The sequence below is a fragment of the Caloenas nicobarica genome, chromosome 3 (assembly GCF_036013445.1).
Source record: "Caloenas nicobarica isolate bCalNic1 chromosome 3, bCalNic1.hap1, whole genome shotgun sequence".
In the NCBI taxonomy this organism is placed as follows: domain Eukaryota; kingdom Metazoa; phylum Chordata; class Aves; order Columbiformes; family Columbidae; genus Caloenas; species Caloenas nicobarica.
This window is the reverse complement of record NC_088247.1, coordinates 97,836,216-97,857,449: the sequence shown is the minus strand read 5'-3', so window position 1 is coordinate 97,857,449 and position 21,234 is coordinate 97,836,216. Positions and strand designations below refer to the sequence as shown.

General features: G+C 43.7%; 1 protein-coding gene across 2 annotated transcripts; it reads right to left on the bottom strand.

Moving 5' to 3' along the window:
* Positions 1 to 127: 127 nt before the first annotated feature.
* DTL (denticleless E3 ubiquitin protein ligase homolog) lies at positions 128 to 21,136 on the bottom strand. Of its 2 annotated transcripts, none has more exons than XM_065632154.1 (15): positions 21,082 to 21,136; positions 20,712 to 20,837; positions 19,723 to 19,821; positions 19,337 to 19,398; positions 19,125 to 19,245; positions 18,564 to 18,629; positions 17,247 to 17,362; positions 16,483 to 16,556; positions 15,437 to 15,540; positions 14,350 to 14,454; positions 12,231 to 12,343; positions 8,451 to 8,540; positions 6,517 to 6,655; positions 1,672 to 2,534; positions 128 to 196 (listed from the first exon to the last, which is right to left on the bottom strand). In XM_065632154.1, the coding sequence occupies exons 1-15, from the start codon at positions 21,134 to 21,136 to the stop codon at positions 128 to 130; spliced, it is 2,202 nt and encodes a 733-aa protein (XP_065488226.1). The 2 variants fall into 2 exon arrangements, with proteins under 2 accessions (XP_065488226.1, XP_065488224.1); XM_065632152.1 differs by having other exon boundaries at positions 21,091 to 21,136.
* Between the last annotated feature and the right edge of the window lie 98 nt (positions 21,137 to 21,234).

Below are 21,234 nucleotides of genomic sequence, written 5' to 3'. Positions count from 1 at the left end.
AAAGCAGGAGAATAAAACCCCAAGTTTACAAATGTCTAACAACAAACTGTGTAATCCTGGCGCATCATCGTCGGCGTTGCTAAATTTGGTCTTGATATCACAGTGTCAACATCCAGGTGCAACTGCTTCAGTCGTTTTGTGGCTTTTTGTGGAAGTATGTGCAGATCTTCCTTATGGAAACTGAAGTGGTTGCAGCCTAGGAAAAACAAAACAAAACCAACAAGAAACGTTTCTAGGTTAACAGTTCATATGCTGCAGGAGTCCTAAAGTCACCTTCTATCATTGCTCCGGTTTGATAGCTTCCCAAATAAGATAATAAACGAAAGGTTCTTTGCCATAATCTGTTTGTCTCACAGATAAGAGGCTTACTACCTTCCGGGAACACTGGCTGAAACCACTTACTGCCACTGGAAAAGCACTCTGGCTGCAGTTTCTCCCTCCAGCAGATCAGAGGGCTGCAGGTACGCAAAATGTAGCCGATCAACAGACGCTGCTGGTATTCCAGGCACCTCCTCAGGCTTCAAATACAACTCGGGAGCATCCCGAAATCTGAACTGGAGCATACTGGGCAGAAAAGATAATTCTTCTAGAAGAATCTTTCTCCAGGGCAAATCTCTGTCTTATATTTAAGTACATGCAGCATAAAGCACAAGTAGTTGTAGGTTTACTATAACCAAGATTTCTTGGTGCAGCCACAATACGAAGAGCTCAGCTGCTGTGCATAACCGCAGGAGTGGTGGCTTGCACACTTCACATCTGACAGAAGTGCCAGAAGAGGTGAAATCAGGTATTTTACTAAAATAAGACTTAATGACGGCAGCTTCTGGCATTAGATATTCAATTTAGAGTACAACTAAAATTTAATAAGTGAAACTTGACATAATGTTTACTGAAAAAAGACTCAGCCAAAGACATTGTAGGACTCAGAGCCCAGTTTCAGACACACAAGTGAAGTTTGGTTTTTTTTTAAAAAACATAATTATAGTTTCTCGGTTTGCGTATTAAACCCTCGTGCCAACTTTTTTAGCTACTTTATAAGCTTAACATTCAGATCCTAGGATGAGCTCTGTGCCAGGCTTCTTGCACGTGAAAAGTAGGATTATATAGGTTAAGTCCTGTCTTCTGACTCTTGCAATTCCTTATTTTCTGCTAATTTTCAGTTGAAGGAACTGAAGGCATTATTTAGCCCCATGGTTTTAACATGGGTAACAAATTCTTTTGCTGCCTGAGCTAGAATAAAATTTAGCTCTTTCTTCCAGTGCTGAAATGGCTTTCCAGTAACATAATCAGGCAGATGTGACGGTGAACATACAAACAGTAGATCTGCCAGGAAAGGTGCTGTCATTGTTGTGCTTCTCAGAGCAAGCTGTATTTCAGGTGACAGCTACATCCTTTGAACACCTGACCGGGGACTGCCAGGATCGCTGATCTCCTGTGTGCCCTAAGTCCCTTTAAAGTGAGGGACATCAACATCCTAAAAATTCTCTTTCCGCATGGAGGGGTTTAGTAGATAACAGCATTAATGCATCTGACTTATTAGGCCAGAATTCATCCTTTTTGTCCATAATCAAAGGGATAATTCTTTGAATGCCTGAGCAGGGGAGAACAAGGGCAGAGTGGCAGCTAGGGATAAGTGCTTTCATGACCACTGTCACTGACGGTCCTACTTACAGTTTTTGGCGAAGTGGCCACTGCCACAGTCTCTCGTCGTTTGGCACAAGGACTGCAGGATGACGGGGGGCTGTTTGATGTGCTCTGGCTGCCAGCTCTGCCAGTCCGGAGCTTCTCTCCCAGAGCAGACAACCAATTTTTTCTTTCAGGTGAACTATTCTCTTTATCTACTACCTCGGTGTCTTTCCCACATGGAGATCTGAAGAGATGGGGAGGAGTTTGAACGCCTGATGGATTAATACGGCTTCCAGGAAAGGAGAGCTCTTTTGGGCTGCGGCTGGAGCCTTCGCAGTCTTTATCCAAGTCAGCCAGGCTGAGAGAGCCTTCGTCATCAGCTTTTTGGTCTGCGGCCAAGTGACATAAATTCAGCTTGGATTTCTTAGCTGCATGGTCCAGTTCAGTCACACAGCTACAGGCCTGCAGACACTTCTGCCCCACGTCGTCGTCCTTGCTGCACTCGAGCCTTCTCTTGGCACGCTTTTCAAACTGCGAGTGTGGGGCTTTAGGAGGGCAAGAGGCTTCCAGGAGACCTTGGGTGACTTCTGCCAGGGCTTTTCTAGGAGAAGGAGCCTTTGTGTCCACTTCTGGAGAAGAAGAGCATGGAGTTCTTGTAACCCAATGTTTAATGGACATTTTGGAGGAAGAGTTTGGTTTGGGAGAAGCGCACGGGCTGGCTCCGCTGCGCTTGGCTGGCGCGCAGGCTGCCGCCGTCTGGGTTTTGAGAGCGCCTGTCGGAGTGTTTGTAGGCAGGGGAAGGTCTCCAGAATAAATGGGAGCACAGGCAGCCATCCGTGGCGAGGAATTACAGGGGCTGCCCACTGTGAAGGCCTTGGCAGGAGTACTTTGTGCGCTGGCTGTCGGTCCTGGTGGGGGAGAAATAAGTAGTCTGATGAGGAACACAGAATAGCAAATTAAATACAGCCCTTTTATAAACAGCCCTTCCAACCAGGAGATGAATTCAGCGCTGACCCTGATTCTCAGACATACCCTTTTGAATTAAGAGGCTGCATAAATCCCCCTAATTTCGGTTAAACTGGTACAAGTCCTATGTAAAACCCTACATCATATTGATAAGTATAATACAGTACATTTGTGTAATGTCTGATGTCTGTCCCTTCTGTAACGAGCACTCCTACATGAGCTACAGCCAAAGGACTGACGGACAGGGAAAACAGATCTTGCATCTTGCACATTTATCTGGCCTTGCTGGAAGCCTTGCAGCGGCTCAGTCCAGACAGCTTTGTACCCAGATGCTGCCTGACAGCAAGGCTGGTCCCCACCTGCGCTGCCTTCTTTAGTGTCTGCATAGCTGGGGCGAGGGACAAAGGTACTGAAAGCAGGCCCCACAGCTAATTACAATACCCAGGAAGCCTTATGCCAGGGGTGTCAAACTCATTTTCACTGGGGGCCACATTATGTATAAATACTGTATTTATACAGTCCTAAAATTACATTCGGCCCTTTGAAGGCAACGGCAAGGCTGATGTGGCCCCGGGTGAAGATGAGTTTGACACCCCTGCCTTATGCTATAATGCCCTACTATACAAATAATGCTCCTGGTCAGGTGTTAATCGCTGCATATTTTAAAGGTAAAAAGACTGAGAACAGGAAAGGAGAGACCATTCTCTTATCATTTTGCTGAAGGATTTTCTGCAATGCTATATTAGTATGAAGATGGCGGTTATTTACCACACCCAGGGAAATGTGAGAAACTCTTCAATTCCTGAACAAGGACTTAAATTCCAAACGAAATAAAATCCATCCCAAATAGATATTTCACAGTGGCTTTTGAGCTCACTAGCCTACATGTAAACTCCTCTGCTTTTAGAAAAGAGGTTCTGAATACCCAGCCTCTTAGTAGTCACAGTCAGGGGCATAAGGACCTCACTAGCAACAGTGGAAATCATATATAGCAAAGATCTTGGCCTGCAGCAATATTAGAGGGGTTTATTTATTTATTTTTTTTATTTTATTTCTGGCACCCTCCAACAGAGAATACATTAGAGGGTTCATTGGATGCCTGCTTTCTCATTCATTTAGCTTGCGGTGATACAATTAAATAGGATAGCACCTTAATTACTCTATACCTTCCCACTGCTGAGTGCAAGAGCTCTAAACGTTTTCTGTATACCAGGGGTTTAATCTGAACTCCTAATTCTCAGCATTAGCACTGTACTATAAAGCACTTCATTACAACAGCGAGAAGTCTAGTGTGAATAACCTGCCATTTTCTTTAGCATGCTGGGCTGTCTCACAAATAACATGTCGAGTGAGCACCTACATGACTCTTTGATTATATACCATACTAAGGCTCTTTCAGTACTTCCTTTTACTGTGTTATCTACTACCCAAAATACAAGTACTGGTGCATCAGAGCAAAATTAAAGAGGATCCCATATTAGCAGATCCCACTACAAATCACTCTAACACAAAAAAGAGAGGTAAAGACTCCTTTCCTGATAAAATATGCCACTTCACAACAACTTGTTTCAATCTGGTCTAAGAGAAAGTAACTGCCAAGATTGGTTGTCCTAATCTTTACTTTAATGAGCACTTACAACACAATAATATCTCAGCTGGGCATCAGTTGCGTTTAAAAATCTAAGCTCCTAGAGGCAGAAGTAGCAAGCTCAGCAGCTCCTGATCCTGAATGACCATCTACAAATTCACAGAGCAGGAATATTGCATTACTAGCTGGGTATGGGCAACTCTCAATTCCAAACCAGTCTGAAAGCTATACTGAGGAGACACTGGATAAAGGGAAAAAAGCTATCTTGAGAGTAGGATTGGTGTCACAGCAAGAAGCAAATCCAAACTTGAGAAACAGCGCCAAACTTGAGAAACATCCCCAAACTTGAAATAAAGAACACAAAGATCAGGCTTTTTTGTAAGCTTGTTTGCATTATTCAGGCTCCTACTAAGCCAGTTCCAAGCTGTTTCCATTTAAGCTGCTATTGCATGTAGTACAATATCGTAAATACCTGTAGTCAACCTGCATTACACCAAAGCAGGTTATTTCAGATGTTTCCTACCTTTTGTGCTACAAATCTCCTGGAGGGATATAATCAACTTCCAGATTTAAGAGTCACAAATTGTCCATGCACAGGCCTGCTCCAGAAATTTGGTTACACAAAAGCATAGAGAAAGTAGTGCAACTTAGGGAAACCACACAAATGATTTCCAAAGAAAAGGAAACTGTGCTCGCTACACTTGACGATATAGGTCAACAGTCAATACACAACCTCAGTCTCACATTTATTGTTCCACATAAATGGGTGTGGAACTACCTAGACCTCATCCCGGCAGGTCTGAAATATTGCTTAGCTTGCCAGCTCTGAATCAGTCTCTGCAGATAACTCCTACATTCTGACAGCACGTGCTTTGTGTTCAAGAGCCAAGGTCAGCAGGAAGCCGGCTGTTGTGTTTGCAGTGTCTGTGTACTTCCTTTTCCCTCCTGTGTTACTTTAATACAGCAAGAGCGAGGAGAAATAAGTTATTTTTCTAGCATAATTGCCAAAGCTGACGTGTAAAGTTTTAGTGTACAAGCTACTTTAGGTTTCAGGCTTCTGGACTAGACCTACGCTTACTTCTCTTTTGCTGAAACTAGTACGCAAAGTGATTTTGAGTCCTCTCTGAAGCAAGGGGTGTGCACACACAAACCATTTACCAGATACGGAGCAGACCTGGCACTCTCCCCGCTATTGTCCTGCAAACTTCCTGCAAGACTGTTACTCCCTGGCAAAAGGTTAGAGGTAATGTTATCCCATTAGTGGGATTTGGAGACCTTCAGCCTTTATTTGTGTTAGCCAAGGTGACATTCATTTGGAGGGTGGCTTGAAAAGATAGGTGGAACACAGGAAGTCAGTCACACCACCAGCTGCTGGGAAGCTATTGTAGTCTTAGGTTCAGAGCTACACCACAGAGAAGCTCATCTTATTTCACTTTTTTTGGGGAGAGTTGTTCTCCTTTCACCTACTCTACTGTAACAAAATGCAAGTTTCAGACAAGTCAAAGTAGTGTGATGATCCAGGGCTCCTTTCTTCTGGTCTCAAGTTCTGTCCAGTGTGTAGGTTCTCTACAGGGCCCAGATCTGCTTGCAAGCTGTGAGAGCATGCTGCGTAGCTTGTCTCATCGCCTAGGCTTTGTAGAAAGGTATTGCATTTGTTAGCTAGTCTTAATGTGTGAACAGATGAACGCTACCGATTAATTCTCGAACATTATGATCGCATCACGATTGTCTATGTGCATTTTTGAAGTACTTTCACTACATGGCATTTGTCTGTGTAGACAGTCAGTACCACTGTATGAAGCTGAATAAAGAGGTGTAATACTGGTAGCAGCAGCAAAGAAATCTGCAGAATTCAACCACTGGGCAGGAGGAAAGAGTTCAGAGTTCCAAGGTGGTATATGAGCCATCAGGTAAACTAGCAAACTGGAAAAAGTATATGATCTTACTGGTCTCAGTTATTATTTGATACTAAAAAAAAGTGTGACTTAGTGCTACAGCACATGCACACATGAGATCTGCTTTGGCTGTTCGACTATTGAACCCTGCCGATCCCCACTGAAGATCTGGCTGCCTGACAAGCTGTATTAGTGAATATTTGCTTTACAGTCTGCTCATATAGACTTCAGCATACTTGCAAGCTATTTCAGTCAGCTTTTCTTGTTGGTGGCTGAAGTATTTACAAGTAGAAGTGTTTGTCTGGCTATATGAATTAATGCCTAATACAAAAAAAAAATAGAACACTAGTAAGAAAAGCCAAAGGCTTCTGTTGGTACAGACAACAGCCAAAAGTGAGAAGCTGTGTTGCAGAGCAAGACACCTCAGCTCAGGGGCCTTACCTGCTCCACGTTGCTCTTCTGGTTTCTTCTGAGTGACCCAGCCCACCAAGTTGATTTTGCTGAATGCTGATTTCTCCTCCTCAGGACGATGTCGTAAGCGCCAAATCCTCACGGTGTTGTCGTCAGAGCACGTGGCAATCTACGGTATAAATTAGTTTGTTGGAGTAACCAGAGCACATCCTCTGGATCGCTGGCCAAGTGAAATAGAACAGCTACACCCAATAGACCACGCCAATATGAATGAGGGTGAAGCCTGATTAAGCAGGTACAAGATTTGCCCATAAAACAAAGAAAACAACTGAACTCTGTTTCTTTGCCATACCAGACAGCAGCATTTGCATTAAAGTTGGCAAGGCTGCCACCTCCACGTCTTTCTGCAAATTGTCAGTCACCAGTAACCGGCTGCCTTGCACAGCTCTGTAAGAGACACCAGTCTGCTCAGGAAGGGCCAGGATGTATTTTGAGATCTCAATCACTCGGTAGACAAAAGCGGCCATGCCGCTTTTTGCACCTGTATCTAGGTCTGTCTCTGTTACTCAGGAGCTTTTATGCTTGGGGACAAACATTTGCAACACACCAAGAAGGTGACATTGGAAGGCTGTTGCGCCAGCCTCAGGCACTTTCTCTTCAGAGTCGTATGTCAGCAGTATCTGGCAGAGAAACCAACTCTGCTAGAAACACTGGTCTAGATCCCCGCTGCAGCATCGCACGCTCCAAAAGGATCTGTGGAATCTCATCCAAAGAAGCAGCAGAACTCGCCTAGCGCCCATTTTATGGCTCTCTTTGGACAGATTGGCTGGTGACTCACATGGAAATCAGCAGCAAGAAAAAGGAAATGCTGTGGTCAAAGTTCATAGCAAACTGGATGGGAAAGTGCCTCTACTCTGACCTCTGTGACACCTATAGTGTACCTACAAAAAGCAGCTTTGCCTCTCAAATCACTCCAAGCAGCTTCCTGACCCGTCTTAACACCACATCTTCCACTTTTCTTCATGCTTCAGCATCTGTACAATGGCTGACTATTTCTTACCTGTATCAGTAACGATTTTAAAAGCGGTATTGGTCTGCATTTCCAACACATCATGATCAGGATGCTGGGCCACCTCTAGATCACAGATTGCCAATTCTCATATTTTTGTGCATCTTACACAACCAGAACAATTCCTCCTGTTTGGCCACAAGACTCCTACACTGCAACGCTTTTCTGAAGATCCAGAGCTATAGTGCAAGCCAGGAAGAGTGGCTGACTTGCTTAATATTATGGGATGAAAGAAACTGGCTATTATTAGGACACTATCTAGGATTTTTCAGGGTTGTTTCTCATTTTGAGCTAGGCCAATCATTTGAACCAACCTCCTACTGCAGTCCTCTTCCTTTTAGTGATCTCTGGTGCAAAATTACTGACCCAATTTCATTGTAGGTTTTTGGGTACACACACAAATATGTCATTAAAACAGCTCAGATTTTGAAAAAAGGTCACAATGAAAAGAGCCCACACGTTTTTTAAAGGGCATTCAAAACTTCTTGCCGCTCTGTACAAGACATGCAGATGTATCAATGGCCAGACAGGTAAGAAAGCTGTAAGAATAGAACCACAAAACAAACTTTTGGCTTATGAAAGTCCAGATTAAATGGTTTCACAGTTTTGTCTCTTACAGGTAGTGTCACAGGCTCTCATTAGAAGAAGTATTTGTTCATTTGCAATTTCCTAGGTCTTATCAAATAGCCTAAATTATTTGAAAATGATTAAAGACTTATGATACATTGCACTCATGTGACTAGCATAGTTTACTGCCCCCTAAATGAACAGTTTTAGAAATTATTGACTAAAAATTTCCTCCCAAATAAACAAACACTGCTGCAATTTTGAAAAGCAGATGTTGCCACATCACATCTTTTGTTTCATGGGAAAGAAAATTTTCTAGAAAACAAACCTTAGTGAAGTCTGAAGGACACCAAGCAATGGAGGTAACTTCTTGAGAGTGACCAAGGAGTATCCGTGGAGGAAGGCTGGGCTCAGAAACCTTAAAAATTCCATAGAAAAACAAGCACACAATCAGAAGTCCTGCAACCTAATATACGTCACTAAGAAAAGACCCCACAGCCCACCTGTGAAGCATGTGAATCCTTTCCATCTTTCCTATATGACACGAGTAAATCAAATGCTCTCAGCCTGTCATCATGAGACAGGCGAAGGAGCCCTAAGAATCAGTTGGTGCTTCATTTCTCGAGGTGAAGCAGCTGGTCAGCACTGAAATGTACTGACTTGTCTGGAAACACTTGTTTAATTTCTGCTACACTCAGGATTTCTGCCTCCAGAGGTGTCAGCCCAAAACACAACACAAGCATTTTACTATATTAAGTACCTCTACCTGTTCTAGGTAAGATGCTGACAAGTTTGGGAAGCTCATACTTTGACTAAGGATCTGCTGCTGTTTCACAAACGTCCCAATCACAGGTCAATAGTTTATTAAAAAAATGAAACTGTCACCAACAAAATCCTATACGTGAACCTTCACTGGCTTCGGAACTGGCATTTGTGTGACTGCCAAGTGCCTGTACCTCCTCCAACTAGCTGGACCACAGACCCTCTTAAGAGTTCATAAAAAAAGCTCCCTAAACCACTCAGGCTCATCCAATTGATCTCCATTTCTCTTACATCCTTAAAAAAAAACCAAACTTGCTCCTGTTCTACAGTATTGTTATTAGTCTTTGATTACAGCTCCTGTCAGTGACAGATGCAGCTGAAGCTAGCGTTAAATGGCCCAAAGAAGAAAACACACATGCATCCAAGTTTTGCATGCTTTCAGCAGGCAATCCTTTCTGGAGCTATGAGTCACCATTATTGATGTGACATTATAAGGGGAATTTATCCAGGGAGTTTGCATAAACAGCTAAGTGAATGAGCAGATTCTTTACTGTGTGGGAAAAGTAGTAGACGTATATAGATTTCAAAGGAAGATGCAAGACATGCAGGAAGGCTTCTGATTTACACACAGGGTTTGTTTCCTCTTGTGGATCACCTCCTACAACAGCCTGCAAAACCTCAATTGAATATCCAGCTTCAGATCTTAAAGTTGTTCTGATACAAACTGGTTCATCTTAACAGGCCACTTTTTTTCTTTTCCTGGCATAGCAAAGGCAATCACTTGACTAAATATCCACTAAATGCCTTGGTCAGGGTATTCCTTTCTCTGCCAAAACATGTAATACCATGGAAACCAAATCCCTATTTAGGGAATAAACAACAGGAGATCTCGGTGCAGAGAACACCTTTGTTTACATTTAATAGCAGTCTTGCTATGACACACAACACAGACACAATAGCGGTCCAGTAGCCACTGATTGCTGGAAGGAACACAGAGGAAGAGAATTACTCTTGCTGGGACACAGTGGTTTTACGCTATACTACAGTAAATCAGACCAACTACACTCAACTTATATTATTGTGAACTAAAGGAGGATGCATAGTTATAGCTGCGTCCACTGTGCTTGGCAGAAGAGAGTTGGCAAGGCTGTGCACGTTAAGCCAGGATTAGCCACAGCACATGCTGCTTTTTGCCTGATTTGACAGGATATTGGTGGGGAAGTTAGAGCTATTGTGGAAAGGTTAAAAAGAGAAACCTAGGAAATGAGACTTCATTAGTTACTCTCCCCACTGAAACAGCTGTTATATCCATCTTCAAGATTCCGCATAAAATAGTGGATGTAGTTTTATGCACTATACAATACAGAAGCACATAAATTTCGAGGCTGTGAGAGACCAAAGGGTAACTTAATATGGTCACCTCGGAGTGAGGTGTGAAGTACAGCTGTAAAGTACAGTTACATGTGTACCAGAGGATTCAAAGACGATGGAAGTATGTGTCTATAAAGGCAATTTTTTTATTACCAGGAAGGTAGCTCAGCTAGGTACCATCTTTGTCCAGAGAAACCTCTCTGCTATCTGGCTTTTATAATCTTAGGGTTGTTGAAGAGTCGGTTCGTTAACTGACAGACCAGTAATTAAAAAAAACCCAACAAAATCAAAACAACAAACCAACAACACAATAAAGCGAGTGTTCATTGCCTGAAAGTGATGTATATGTTGCAAAAGCCTGAAACAGTGTCCTCGTCAGCAATAACTTCTAGCTACAGTGTTCTTTGGGAATTGCTGACCCAAACACAACTTAGCACTGATGCCAAAGTTTCTCAAAGAAATAATCTAGGTGGACGAATTCTTGCTCTGCCTTTCATTCTTCAACAATGTCTTGTCCTGCCTTTCATTTCTTTCCAGATATGGAAAGCTAGTGCTCTTCATTATGTTATTTCCAACATAACACATTATTTGCATCTGCAATATCTAGCCATGTTTTGTTCACAGCATAGTAAATCCTCATCCCAGGAAAAGATACACGTGTTCCAGAGTTAGTAAAAGCTTCCAGCATTTAAAAAAAATTAAGGTGCCTCTGAATATGACAGATGTCAAAAGAGACAATTTTGCTGGAAGTCTCACTTTCTAACATGACCAGGGTATTAAAAAGTGATCATCTGATGATTTGTTTAATAAACATGCAATACAATCTGTCACCCAGATGTGATACCAACATAAGCCTTCTGTACACAAATGCATTCTAAATATGCTTAAACACTTAAACTTTGAGATGTAATGACCTCCTTGAATGCTAACGTCCCAGCCCCAGCCTGCATTTCAAGTATCAAAACATCTGAAGGTAGGATGCCCAACCCAAGTTTGCGCAGGTATTTTTGCTGAACTTGCACAGAACTTGAGGAAGAATAAAATGACACCACTTGGCAGCGGAGAACCCACGCTACTGCACTCCTGCTGCTTCTGAGTAAGCAACCCAGCTGTTTACCAGCATTCTCCAAATCAAAGAGACTCCATGTCAAACCACAGCAGCCCGACCCTCTACTCTCAAAGGTTTGTATGTTACTTTCAAAGTCATTATGGCAGGGGTAAACAAGTCAGCATTCCCTAAAGATTACTCCAAACCTGAAAGAAGCAGCCACCTGCAGTTTCTGTCAATTCTACATCAATAAGAAGCCTACCCTTGTTCTGCATGGCTGTCCAGTATGAAAACCAGAACTTGAAGTGCACCTTGTTCTGTGGTCCCTGCTATTAACTTGGTGACTTTGCATTTCCTACATGTCAGCACAAGATGCCAAGTGATGAAGCCTCTCAGCTGTCAGACAGTGCTTTGGAATTTTCCTGAAGGCTCTGGCTGAGCTATTGCTGTAATACAAAGGCTTTAAATACTGTAGATTAAGCATGATAAAAAGCCATGTCTGAAGCAAGCTCTGGAAAAAGAGGAATTGGGCGGAAAAGAGTGCCCTTCAAAACAATTAAATTGTTAGGTTTCTGTTAAAGTGCTCCGTTGCTAAATATGAACCTAGAACTGTCTGTCTACTTGTCATAGCTGGACTGAAAGAGGATTTTAATGCCCATTAAAACCAGATTAAAATCAGCAACTTGCAATAAGCAGCAGTGATGAGAGACATATTGAAGGCAAGAGGTTAGCTCTGTTTTACATTACACAGTTACATCTAACCCTGAGAACAACAGACTCGGGGCACAACATGCCAGGAGCTAACCCCAGGCTGCTGTAAGCAGGAGTGGGAGACAGGGAGTGTCCTACGTGAACATGAAAAGCAAATGAAATGAAAGAGCAGAGCAGCTCGGGGTTGCATGCTTGGATCTGTCCCAGTCACCTCACCTTCCAGATGTATGCGTTGCAGTCACTCGAGCCACTGACCAGGAACTGGTCATCTGGGCTGGTGCTGGATTTGATGTAAAAGGTTGAATTCTGGTGCCCGCTGAAAACCGCCGCTGTGAGGAGAAAAAAAAAAAAAAAAAGCCTCACTCAATGCATAGGCCTAGAGTGGGTTGCACAAGCAAAGCTGATCTTACAGGCTTTTCCTGCCCAGCCACATATCCTCCGGAGAAAGTGGAGAAAGTGGTTGCAGCAGGAAGTCTTTATTATTCACCTGGAGCCCTTCAGGCTTCCCAAACGAAGCAGGTTTACCTGAACAGCTCTCTCCACAGCATTAGGAAGCAGTGGCAGTTTCATTGAAGCTTCAGCTTCACTCATGTCACAAGCACCCCGAGACATCACCTGGGGCTGCTCCACTACTCTGGTTATGGTTCCACCACCACCAGCCCCGCGACATTAGCAGAAAGCATAGTGAGGGCCTTCTTTCACCCAAGCGGCAACGAGCGCGTTTGCTGCTCCTTCCTCCTGCTCCAGCATCTTTATTTCATCAATAAAACTTGCACCATGTCAACCGCACTTGCCAGTTGCCTATATTTAAAGCCCCAATAGTGTTTGTGAAAACCTTGAAAGCATCATCCTGAATGGCCACTGTTTCCCCTGTTGCGAGGGCTGGAGGAGCTGGTAGCCAGCACTGGAGCTGAGGGTGGACCGAGGGCACCCGGCTGCACTGCATCACATCCTCTCATCGGGGCAGAAAGGTCGAGTTTCCCGATGTAGCACCAGGCAGGGCTGACACCCCCTCTACCAGCCCTGTTTTAATAGTGGTTTTGGTAAAGGAGGTGACCCACAGACCAGAGGACAGGTGGCTGCCTTTGGTGGTCTTCGAAAAATTGCAAGACCCCCAAAATATCCCTTAATTTTTTACCCACAGCTCTCTCAGCGCAGCAACAGCTACGGGACAGCGAGTCCCTTCCTAAGTCACACCTACCAGCAAGTCCTGCTAGAGCGAGGAATTTCCTCATGTCCCCCCGCAACCTCCAGCTGCCTCAAGACCAGACAAGCGCAGCCCCAGCGGGGACAAAAGGAGAGAAGCACAGAGCGGTGGGCAAGCCCTGCCCTCTGCGGGAACAGCGACACGCCAAGAAGCCACACATGCTTCATCCGGCTGGCTGAACCGATTGCTCGCTGGGTTTTATCAGCTGCATGCAGAAGGCAAGAGCTCCATGAGGAGGCCGAGGGTGGGATGCTCTGCACTTTGGAGAGAGCCCACTCCCATGCGGGGACAGGATATTGTGTATTTCCACAGCTCAACAGTCACACCCACGGTAAAACTCAACAACTGACCTATTAAAATGTGCTACTTGCACCACTTCTCGACTCTGGAAGCATACCCATCCACCACACTGCCTTCCTGAAGAGCAGACAGAAGGACATATTGTTCATTTAATTTCAATTAACTGAAAGATGGAGAAAAGGCAACGGAAACTAAACGACGTGTCTGGCTGGAATGCATCTAACAAGTTTTGCTGCTTTCTGAGAAGCGGCCACTGGCTTCTGACATAGCAGCTTCGTGCGCTGAAATCTGTGGGCTGCCTTGCCAACATAAAAGTCACAGATGCAGAGCTGAAGGAATCAAAAAAGCTGAAGCATCTCTACATTATGCTGGGGATGCCTCCTCCCAGAAACTGCAATGGAAGCTAAATTTAAAAGACATCTTAAAATATCTGATTATGACCATTTTACATGGATTCATATCTAAGAGCTCGAAAAATCAGTGATTGCCAGTAAGCACAAGATTCAAACTTGCTTCAGGTGGGTAGCAGCTAGACACTAGCTGTTCCCCACCAGATAACATGCAAACTACCTTTAATCTCAGTCTGGGTGAACCAGTATCTGCATTTATGCAAGTTTTTGTGCTATTAATTTCATGTGGGTGGCTTAACACAAAATATGATTTGCCCTTGCACAGTTGCCTTCTCTCCTGGGTGGATTTAGATATAAGAGCATGGAATGAGTCTCCTAAGCATTCAAGCTGGTCTCTCTAAGTCACAGGGAGAAACTTGCCTTTCTATGGTCTGCAACACCTATTTTTTGCAGCTCTTTCCACAGATGTCATGCATACCTGGAATGGTCCTTAAACTTGTCATGTTGAACATGTAGATACTGTCATCAGTGCAGTTAGCAAACAGATTAGCACCAGTGGAATCCAAAACAAGGCTAGAATATCCTATAGACAAAGAGAGAAGTTCTTCATCAGAAATAACTTCACAAAAAACAGGCATTCTCAAAGAGATGCTTAGAGAGGGAAATTTGGAAAGGATCTCTATTGTATATGAGATTGTTATTGGGAAATTTATTTGTTTGCCAGAGCACTTGCTGGAGAAGGAAAGCTTCTAGAATAATATCTACATTTTCTCATGAGGATTCAGGGCGATATTTAGAGAGGATCTCACCTTCAGAGCAGGCAAGCGATTCACTTGATAGTTTCAAACAGACAACAGGAACAATGAATTGTAGAATTTATAGATTAAAAATAAACAGAAACCCTCATGCTTTGGTAGAAAAAGCCAAGTTCTGATTTGCTAGTGATTTGCGTTAAAAAAAAAAAAATCTTTCCCTGACAGCACATTATTCCACAAACAGCTCTTCGAGGATTACCCTCAAGTTCTTGGGACTGACACTGACCATTACGTCAAGATAGTTGATTAGATAAGTCATCAGGAATTACTGTGTTGCATCAGAGCATTGTAAGGCACTAAGATATTAATACAAAGAAGCACAGAGCTGCATGAACAAGAGTGCTATTGTTTTTGATAACAAACAGCATTAAGTATTGCTCGACTCTGGAAGGTTATAATGTAAAAACCCAGTCTGGTCTGTTGTATTTGCAAGATACAATGCAAAGAAAGAGTTCGATCTGATTTTTTCTCATGCATCAAAACTACTAGCTGAATTCTGCCTCAAGAGCTCTATCATTCTCTCATCTCCATTTCTGAAAATGCACTGCTGAAGCTTATGCAAGTCTTTGTCATTGGTGCAATGATACAAAAGTGGGGCACACTGACTCTGCAACTTGAAGATTTGGTATTGGCAATCAAAATGCCCTGCTGAGCTTGTCAGTCTGATCACTAACTGGCTAAAGAGATGTCACTGCCAGTACTTCTTAAATTCACTTTGCACTTTAACAAATACATCCTCCAATAACTTACCAAGTTTGCGAGTACTGGTCCCAGGGTATAAAAAAGACTTGAAAGGCATTGGGTCCTGAGAGTAAGCCCCGTAGTTCTTGCGCAAGTCCCATACTTTGATCACACTGAAAGAGAAAAGCACAAGTGTCTTCAACTTCAAAATTTATTTTGCAATGCTGACAGGTCCTTCTAAGAGTACAGGGAAACAGATTGCTCATTACTGAGGAGTGTCCAGCACTAAGGAGCAGCTGAGCAAGAGTAGAGCAGAGACAGGCTGAAAGCAAAACAACTGCTCTGCTGGTTATGGATGAGGAAGTGGCACTGTCTTCTGTAACTTACACAACATACAACATGGGGGCACAAGTCAACTTTCTTCAGCTAGTAAAAGGAAATGCAAGGAAGCCTTTGTACTCCTGACTTGCAGTTTTAAAAATGAAGGCCTTCAAGGTTTTTCCTCCTTGACAGGAGCAAGCCTCTCTCACGAGCCATAGGCAGGAGAGTCAATCTTATCTGCCTGAGAAAGGCTCTGACCACTTGGAGCCTGCTAAAGAATGGAGTTCTGAGAGGGTAATCGCCATGCTAATCAGTGAGACAGTTTGCTTGAGCTCCAAGATCTGCACCAGATCTGGCACCTAGAAGAATGCACCCTTTGTAGCTCAAGGCAACATTTTCTCAAGCATGCCTACACATATCCAGGCACCAACCACCCACTTGCATCCCAAAACAGCTCTCTAACAGTACTCTGTTTACTTGAGGTTCAATAAGTCCATGAGAATAGAGAGGGATAGTAAGAACTGCTCTCGTTCTGCTCCGTAGCTAAGACACTAAAATGAGCATTTACCACATAAGCACAATTTGTCCCAGCACTGCCACCTCCAGTAAGGAAGAAAAGCAGCATTCAGCTTTGCCAAAGCAAGCTGGCAGCATAGCTCTGCTGATTCTACATAATAGCAACTGTAGCTTTGTGGGCCACTGTGTGATCTTAGGAAAAAAATTGCCCAGTCTTTTTGTGCCACTGTGAAGAACATGCAGAATAGACAGAAAAGCAGGTGTTCCTCCCTCCTTACCCATCAACAGCTCCTGCAGAAATAAGAGTATGCTCGTCCTGAAGCAGCACCACAGTTACACTCTGCTGGAAATCCTTGAAGGAGAAAAGGAAAAAAAAAAAAAGGAAAATAAAAACCCCACAACATTTTTTTTCTTTCAAGGTCAGCAAGATCTTGCTGCTTAGTCCAAGGTCAAGTGAATACCAAGGAAACCTCCTCCTAGCCAGGCAGGAGAATCTCGAAACACACAACAACCCTTTGAACACTTCCATGAGTGCAATTGCCACTGAGCAGTAAGTATTTGGGCAGCAGTTTGAAGTTAAACCTTTCAGGTCAGAGATAAGAGAGCTGCCTTCATCACAACGTTTAATAGATTAAATAAGACTAGATTAAATAAGACTTACTGCAGTAAGTGGTCATTTGTGTGGTCAAATTAGGGAAGAAAAAAAAAAAATTACAGCCCTCCCTATCTCCCCCCTCAAAAGAAGAATGCTGGACCACTTCTTTCCCCTCTGGGGACAAAAAAAAAAAAAAAAAAGTATTTTCACATGGCATTTGCACAAAGATGGTTTTGATGGCTCACGGGTTGTTAGACAAATAAAGAATGTCTAAAATTAGCCATAGCAAGTGACCATAACAAAAAACCCTACCTCTGCAAAGATAAACTGAAGCAATTATGACATTCGAGCCAAATATTTCTCATGGTAATTACTTAGGAAGGCTTCTATGAACAGCATTGTCCTCAGAAGACAGGCCTACTTTTCATTTGTTCCCCAGATACCTACCACCAAGGGAGCAAGTCCCTTTAGGTTCTGCCTCTTCTTCTTTGGTTTGGAAGGAGTCTGCTTGTCAACCACATTGTGTGCTCCACTGATTTGATTCACCTGCCTATAAAATCCATCTGAAAGAAATCAAAGACATCTCAATTAAAAGTTTCTATGCAATTTTTCCATCACTTTAATAAAACAGGCAGCGGCTTGGAAAAAAAAAAATCTTAAAAAGTGGCTAAAACTAACCTTTAAAACCATTTAAATTCATGTATTCTGAAAACAACAATTGCTGGTTACATATGAAACCAATGAGAAGAACACAGTAGAAAACAGGAGCATATATGGCAAAAAATTGCAGAGGTCAGTGTAGCGTGGGCACTGAAGCTAGAACTGGCCTAGGCTGGCTGCCTTTGGAAATCATCACCCCTTGGGCTGGGCTTCAGCGTGCATCCTCATCTGGAGTGTTCAACCCATTTCATCCTGAGCAGAACTGTACTGATAGGTAGGTTTCCAGTGTTTTCCACTTCATAATTTTCTAGTAGCCTTTGGCTGCTACTTCTCACTTTATGAAACTTACTGCTGCACTGGAGAAAAGTGACTTTTCTTTTTTTTTTTTTTTTTTGTTTATACTTTCCACTTCAATCATGTGGAGCTTCTCCTTTCCCTCAGTTGCTAGTCTGAAGAGCCAGGGAGCCTGGGCCAGATGAAAGAGTGAGACATGTTCTGACAGCACAGGCCAGGAAACTTCTGGGATCGAGCAGGGAACTGGGAAGAGGCATAAAGGCATGCCCTGACCGGAGAAGGAAAAGCTCCAGGAAACAGGAAGAGAGCAGCAGAATGAGCTCACCCTGCATTTAGGAGGTGTTCCCACAACATATCCAGTTGCGCCCAGCGCTCACAAGCTCCTTTGCTCCTGCACTTTCTGCCTGCCTTCCAACTCTGGCAGGAATCTTCCCAGCTTTGCTTCACCCATCTGAACGGCTCTGACCTGAGCACTCTCATCCAGCCCATCTATCTCCTTGCTTGTCCCACACAAGGATGTTTTCCGTACCTCCTTATCTCCTTACCAGTACACAGGGTATTATCAGGACAGCATGTATATCATGCTGCTAATCTGACACTGTTACAAAGTGCAAAAAACATTAGACACAGAAGGAATACCTATTCTGCCCCTTTACTGTACAAAAGCAGTCCACTGTTATCTGACAAGCCTCTTCTTAGGCAAGTGTTGCCTATGTTGTAATCAAAAGCATTAGTCCAACATGTACATCTGAGTACTGTTTTTACACAAGATACTGAGCTTTTTTGATGTTTATCTGAAAGTTCAGTTACCTTTCTTGTTGCATCTGGTATCCCAAACCATGATGTTTCCATCTCTGCCTCCAGTACAGAAGACAGCTGAGAGAGCGGAAAAGAGTGCTGTTAGCTTCCGAAAGTTTTATTTTAATTAACCAAATGCAGTACAATGCCATCTAAGTGCCTCTAGCTCTTTTGCCAACACTTGGGATGCCAGTCCTAGAAATACAAAACTCAGGCCAGTGTTCTGCCATGCTTTTTGAATAGTTTCCTTAGTCTTCCTAGTCTTTCTTTACTACTACTCTAGAGAAAACAGCTTATGGAAAGAGTATTTACAAATTTATGTATGGAAGTAAGGACTGAATGATTTCAATATAATGTCTTAAACTTGCCCAAGATCAGAAACATGCAGATATTAGGATCAGGTCACTGTGAAGTTCCAACAAGTTAGTTTTGCTTCACTGGCTAGGCTGCTGCTCAGTTTGCCTCTGCTATTTTAACTGACGGTTTCCAAAGCCCTTTTTAGCCCCAAAAGTACCGATGTGCCAGGAGGAAAGAAGAAGGGAAAAAGAGACAACAGGGAATATTGACATTTACCTTTCTGAAATCTAGAAAAAGCAACTGACTTGAGGCTACACTGGTGACCTTTGCATACGCCAAGAAGCTCCCCGGCTCTCACATCCCACATCTTGGCTGTCTGATCTCCCGAAGCAGTGACCTTCAGAAGGAAAAATAAAAAGCTTTAGTCATTTTCTGCACACCGTTGCCAAAGCATTAAAAACAAAATTAGGTGGGAAAAGACTGCTTACAATCCTGTGTTCCCCTGGTACCCAGGCAAGGTCAAATACAGCATTTGAGTGAGCCTGCCATTCTAACAACAAAACAAAAACCAAGATTAGCTCAGTGCATTGCAGTGTGATATTTTGCAGAAGACTAAAGAACACCAGACACTGAAATCAGAAAACTTGTCAACAGCTTCCCTTAGGCATGAAAAACATCACAGAACAATTCACCTACTACTGCTGTTGTAAGAGCACAGTCACACTGCTGCTCTGTAAAAACTCAGCAAAGTATATGAAAGGATTTAAGTACTGCCCACGTTAATGTTTAAATGACTTGCAAAAAGCTTTCTTTGATTCCAGTAGATCTAGTACATGACACATCAAGTGAAGATCACATTTTGTATAATATATACCCTTAAAGATGAGTTTGCTGGTAGTTTGAGCTTCAGTATCGTACAGTCTAACAAATCCTTCTTCATTTGCAACTGCCAGTACATGCTCCAAGTTCGGGGCTGAAAAGAAATCAAAATGTGTTTGTATATTATGTAGCTGAATCATAATGATGTCCCTGCTCTTTGTGAAGGGCCACAAACACTTCAAGTAGGGTACACGGCAAATAGATAGGTTTGAAAAAAAAGTATTTACATGGCAATCTAAATGTTCAAAATGCAGAAATATTGGCAAACGCTTTTTCTAGATGTTCCATTCAGGAACTACTACAGATGGGCAATCAAATGGCTCCAGGAGCAACTTTTGAGATAATGGCCTCTTTCACCAGCTATAATAGTTCTCTAGTTGTAGTTTTCTGTATCTATACTACCTATCATTTACAACCTCCAGTACTTTCTGTGGATGTGAGTTAGAAAAGCAGGAAGCTGCCTTGGAGAAATGTATAAGCTCCCAGCAAAACCAGAGTTCTACAAATGAAAGAGTTTTGCACTAAAGATTTAGAAGCTTCCACGCTTAGTTCACTCATCATGTATTTATCATGGGAAAATGCTACGTGTCACAGTCTAGTGACATCCAGCCGCTTCTTTGATTTCTACATACTCCATCCTGTCATATCTTTTATACACTTTGAACAAAGTTCAGTTTTTCAACTATGTAGCCTAGCACTGTCACCAAGAGGACATACCTTGAAACAGACAAAGCTGAAACAAAGAGGATTTAAAATAAATGCTTTGTAGTTGCTTCTTTAAGGGAATACTTTTCGCTGGTGTATCTAGGAGCACCATCATGCAGTTTATATCACATTTAGATGCAAAGACACTGTTACCAGTTCATTTTAAAGCAGTAAACTCTAAAACCAAATAATGAGACATATTAAAAATTTTATTTTAAAAGTGCTGATAGCGGACCCCACAGCCTGGCCCCTGAAAGGGCCTCCCGAAGGCGACTTTACCTGCAGAAAAGGCACAGCCGAAAGGAGGGACGGGCATCCCCGTTTCGCCGTAGGACAGGTGGTCATCCTCTCGGCTGCACTGGTAGCTGTCCAAGAAGTGCTGCAGGGGGAGCGGCGAGGACCGACCTACGGCGAGACAGACGGACCGTAACCGCACCGGACACCACCGGCGCGGACGCGAGGAGCCCCGAGGCCCCCGCAGCGGCTCGGGAGGAGCCGAGCCGCCGTCGGGGTTGGGGGGGGGTTGTAACCCGGGAGCTCCGAGACCACCGCTACGGCAGCGGGCGGCCCGGGCTGTCGCTGCCGCGGCGCCGCCGGCCGGGGAAGAGGCAGCGGCGGGGCGGGCCGGAGCGGGGCGCGGGGCGGGCGCGGTACTCACGGGGCGGCGCGGCCGAGGCGCGGCGGAGCAGCGCGCGGCACAGCATGGCCAACGGCAACCGGTGCGCGCGGGACGCGGCTCGTGGCGCCAACTCCCGCCACCGACCGACCCGCCAAACGCGCCTCGGCCCCTCATTGGACAGCA

What these genes read in the sequence shown, in the direction of transcription:
- DTL (XM_065632154.1), bottom strand. Translation starts at nt 21,136, where the DNA reads ATGCTGTGCCGCGCGCTGCTCCGCCGCGCCTCGGCCGCGCCGCCCCGT. An exon ending in CGGCTGTGCCTTTTCTGCAG is followed by an intron (nt 19,822 to 20,711) that starts GTAAAGTCGCCT and finishes ATTTCTTTTCAG; the next exon opens with CCCCGAACTTGGAGCATGTA. An exon ending in AAGTTTAAGGACCATTCCAG is followed by an intron (nt 12,344 to 14,349) that starts GTATGCATGACA and finishes TTCTCCTCACAG; the next exon opens with CGGCGGTTTTCAGCGGGCAC.